This window comes from Trachurus trachurus (assembly GCF_905171665.1).
Source record: "Trachurus trachurus genome assembly, chromosome: 11".
Lineage (NCBI taxonomy): Eukaryota > Metazoa > Chordata > Actinopteri > Carangiformes > Carangidae > Trachurus > Trachurus trachurus.
In genome coordinates, this window is record NC_139904.1 from 8,351,748 (window position 1) to 8,355,670 (window position 3,923).

Sequence of the window (3,923 nt, forward strand, 5' to 3'; positions counted from 1 at the left end):
TATTAGTGGTGATGCGAGGCGCTTGGGTTTTTGCGAGTCATCACTGTCGAGTATGTCACATCTTCTTTAGCCAATCCCGATCCTCCTTGGCCAGAGGGGTGGGGTCGGTATGCATGCTTCACACTGGAATAATGCAAAGGCACATCCTGCAGAGAAAAAAAAACAAAAAACATTAAATTGTAACAGAAATACATCAACTGTTTCTATGACCGGACCGTCTGATAAACTCTGTTCACATGTAGTCCAAGGTCAAAGAAATGTTAGTTCCATTACGTATGAAATGGGGAAAAAACACATACCGGTATATAGTGAAATAAATGATACAAGAAAGAAGGACAAAGGAGAGTAAGGGAAAGCATAAAGAGAAAAAAAGATAATTTGAAATGGTCATATACATATCCAGTGAATAATATTGTGCAGTAAATGATGTGGTAAATCTAGTGCTATTATAGTTATTGTAGTGTTTGCTGACAGAATAATAAAGAGTCAATCAGAACTTATAGAAGAGGAGAAAACTCTGACATGTGAACATCCACTGACCTCTGTGATCCTCACTCTGGATGTCTTTCTCAGTAATTGACAGCGACAGGCAGCTGACTTCCCTGAAGGCAAAGCAAAGGAAGGAAGTGAGGAGTGCTGGACTGGAGCTGGGTCACTAGTTAAACTTTAACAGCAAATAAATCAGATAGAATGAGTGGTGCTTTCTGGGTTTGAACAAGATAAAGGTAAGGCTCTGTCTACAGAAAAATAACTTGCATATCGATCTCTGTACACTTTATTCGTAAGAGTTGGTGTCATGTTACAAAAGAGACTCGCTGTGTAACTGAAAGTGAAAGTATAAAAGTGAAACTAGGGCAGCTGCTCATGCCAAAGCGGCAGGCAAACGGAGCTCTGCTGCTTTCTTTTCCGTGTTTTCTTCAACAGATACCAACTCTCTCGACTCAGGGAAGATTAACAAAGCCTGTTTTGTTGCTTTCAGTCCACTCTGAGGGAATAGAAAACTTCTTCTTTCAAGCCTCCTCCTCCCTCCAGTTAGCAACATGCCGGACACTAAACTGTGCTTGGAAGCCCTGTCAGCTCTCTGCGGCTGTAACGTCGAGTCGACCAGCGGACCCTCCCAGCTCAGCACGCAGGACTTCGTCAACATCGTCGCCCTCAAGCAGTTTTACAAGCAGGAAGGGTTCAGTGAGCTGGAGTACCCCAGTCTAGGCACTCTGTCCCTGCAGGCGGTGGATGATGATGTTGACCTGTACAGCTCCCCCCTGGCTCTGACCGAGGGCCCCGGCCCGCAGGAGAGCCTGAAGGCCACGGTGAAGATCAACCCTGAGGACTTCTTCCATCCTCAGTACAACTACGACTTCACCAACATCAAGGTGAGCAGGGTCGAGGAGGGTCTCATTACTCACTTTCCTCGTCGTTCTCTCAGAGGTGTTGTCATGTCAGTGTTAATGGTTAATGAATAATTAATAGTATCTTAATCAGCTGTTTGGACATGATCCATTTTATTTGGGAAAAATGTCAAATATGATTATTAGAGACAGAGAGCTGACCTGAGTGCTTGAGTGAATGTTATATAAGTGGGACACATAGTTTTGAAGTGAGTCAGTGACTGAGTTAAAGAGCGAGTGAGTGAGTTATCTCAAAAGAATCCATATAGTTATAAAGTGAAAGAATGAGTTTGAGTATTGTCAATAAAGGCATTTTCTTTTACTGTGTGGCATTAAAGGGATAGTTCACCCAAAATTGAAATTTCACTCATTACTGTATCTACTCACCCTCATGTCGACTAAGGGCTGGGAGAAGTTTCAGAGTCCTCCGTGGCTTCTCTGAGTTACAGGGGGTCTCGGCGTAGCAGTGCATGTCCATATAACGGTTGCAAATGGATACCAACTGTCTTCGTAACAAAAAGACACACCAAAAAACATCCAAATACCTCCATGCTGTATGTAATGTCCGTCTTGTATTGAAGTCCCGAAATGCGAAATTGTCCCGAAAAAAATTAAATAAGTCTATATTTCAAGCTTGTTTTGTAGTGGAAGCTTCTCGAAGCTCCTCTTCTCGGTTCGTCACATTTGGACGAACTGGGAAGAGGACAGACCCTGGTTCGTCCAAATTTGACGAATCAGGAAGAGGAGCTTCCATTACAAACAAGCTTGAAATATAGACTTATTTAATTTTTTTTGGGACAATTTCGCATTTTGGGGCTTCAATACAAGACGGACATTACATACGAGCAGCATGGAGGTATTTGGATGTTTTTTGGTGTGTCTTTTTGTTAGGAAGACAGTTGGTATCCATTTGCAACCGTTATAGGACATACACTGCTACGCCGAGACCCCCCGTAACTCAGAGAAGCCACTGAGGACTCTGAAACTTTCAATTTTGGGTGAACTATCCCTTTGAGAGTGAATAAATTAGTCAGTGAGCACATAAAGTGATTGTCATGTAGCATTTTAGCATTGTCGTCTCTGTGGCTCTGACTCTTCTTGACCCTTCTGTTGACCTCCAGGATGGCGAGAAAACGTTCACGCGCGGTAACGGGCCGTACGTGCGTCCCTGTGGGTGGAACCGCGCCGCTCTCCGAGTCACGCAGAAGTACGACGATGGGGACGGCTGGCTCGGGACCGGTAACGACGCCTGGCCCGTCTCCTACCATGGACAAAACATGGACGGGTCCCTCATCCTGGCCCACGGCGGTTGCCCCAGCGATCAGCCTCAGTTTCTCGAGGCCGCCGCAGCCTCTCTGACCACCACCGAGACCAAGGGCAGAGGGGTGTACTCCACTCCTGACGTCAAGATGGCCGAAAAGTACTGCAAGACGTTCAAGTCCAAGGTGGACGGGAAGACGTACAAGGTGGTCCTGCAGAACCGCATCAACCCGAAGAAGAGGACAAAGTGCCAGAGAGAAGACATCTGGTTGGTCTACATCCCTCAAGGCCGCAACGACGCCCAGACCAGGGTGATCGTGCAGGAGTCGATCCGTCCGTACGGGCTGCTGCTCAAACAGGTGTGAGCCAAACCTATAAAACCAGCTCCTCTTCAGGGAAGGAATCCAATGAAAATGATGTTTTCTTGATTACCAACAAAAAAAAAAACCTCAGAAAATGATCAACCAAGTAAAGACCTGCAAGTCTTTCAAAATGCGTTTCTATGTTTCTTGGGTTTTGTAGGAATTAACCAGGCTTCACTGTGGGACTGATTCTCCTCAAAAAGCTTCTGTGTCCTTCTTTACTAACATTAGGAACTCTATGCTAATCTGCTGAACGCTGAACCGACTGGGTTTAGTAATGTTTTAACGATCTCTGCCGAAATCAGTTTATAACCATGAAAACACATATTTTATGTTTTTTTCTGTAAACATCGGACCCAGTCTCCATGTTGCATTCAGATGTAGAAAACGACTGTGGCTTCAACAAAGCGAGATGCAATATTGAGGCAAACCTCGAGTCTGGTAGACTGACTTATGCTGCCTTCAAGTGATATTCTCATTTCATCATAATTAGACTGTGATCTATATCTGTATCGGGGTTGATTTCTCTTCTTTCTTTTTTTGTTGCACAAACTGATAATGTTTGAACTGGACGGCTGACCAGTCGAGTTTAGGCAATGTCAAACAAAAGCATCTTTATTATTCTAGTAGTACAGATTTCAGTTTGCTCTATAGGAAAGGGTTGTTATTAAGGTTATTGAAGCACTTTCATGGCCAGATTGTGATTTGATTCAGTTTTATTGTTACATGTGATTGAAAATATTATGAGATATGACAAAGTTTTGGTTGCAGTCTTCATTGTTTTATCCTCTGTCAGTAAAACAACAAATCTTTAGTGTGAATGATGCCAAATATTCTATAAGGGGTGCAATTACAAATACAGAACATGTTTTCCCTGTATGTCTGACTGTGTCAATAAAAAGACAGATCCTGG

The 3,923-nt window shown here is 43.7% G+C and overlaps 1 protein-coding gene across 1 annotated transcript; it reads left to right on the forward strand.

Annotated features, from left to right (window-relative positions):
• Positions 1-619: 619 nt before the first annotated feature.
• On the forward strand, positions 620-3,923 carry LOC310993512 (uncharacterized protein). Its single transcript, XM_083981877.1, has 3 exons — positions 620-725; positions 980-1,373; positions 2,510-3,923. Exons 2-3 carry the CDS (start codon positions 1,041-1,043, stop codon positions 3,011-3,013), a joined length of 837 nt encoding a protein of 278 aa, XP_083838003.1. The 5' UTR covers positions 620-725; positions 980-1,040; the 3' UTR covers positions 3,014-3,923.

Bases quoted from the DNA above. Each gene is read 5' to 3' on its own strand.
- LOC310993512 (XM_083981877.1), top strand. From the start codon at position 1,041: ATGCCGGACACTAAACTGTGCTTGGAAGCCCTGTCAGCTCTCTGCGGC. The intron at 1,374-2,509 runs GTGAGCAGGGTC...GTTGACCTCCAG, and splicing joins ACGACTTCACCAACATCAAG to GATGGCGAGAAAACGTTCAC.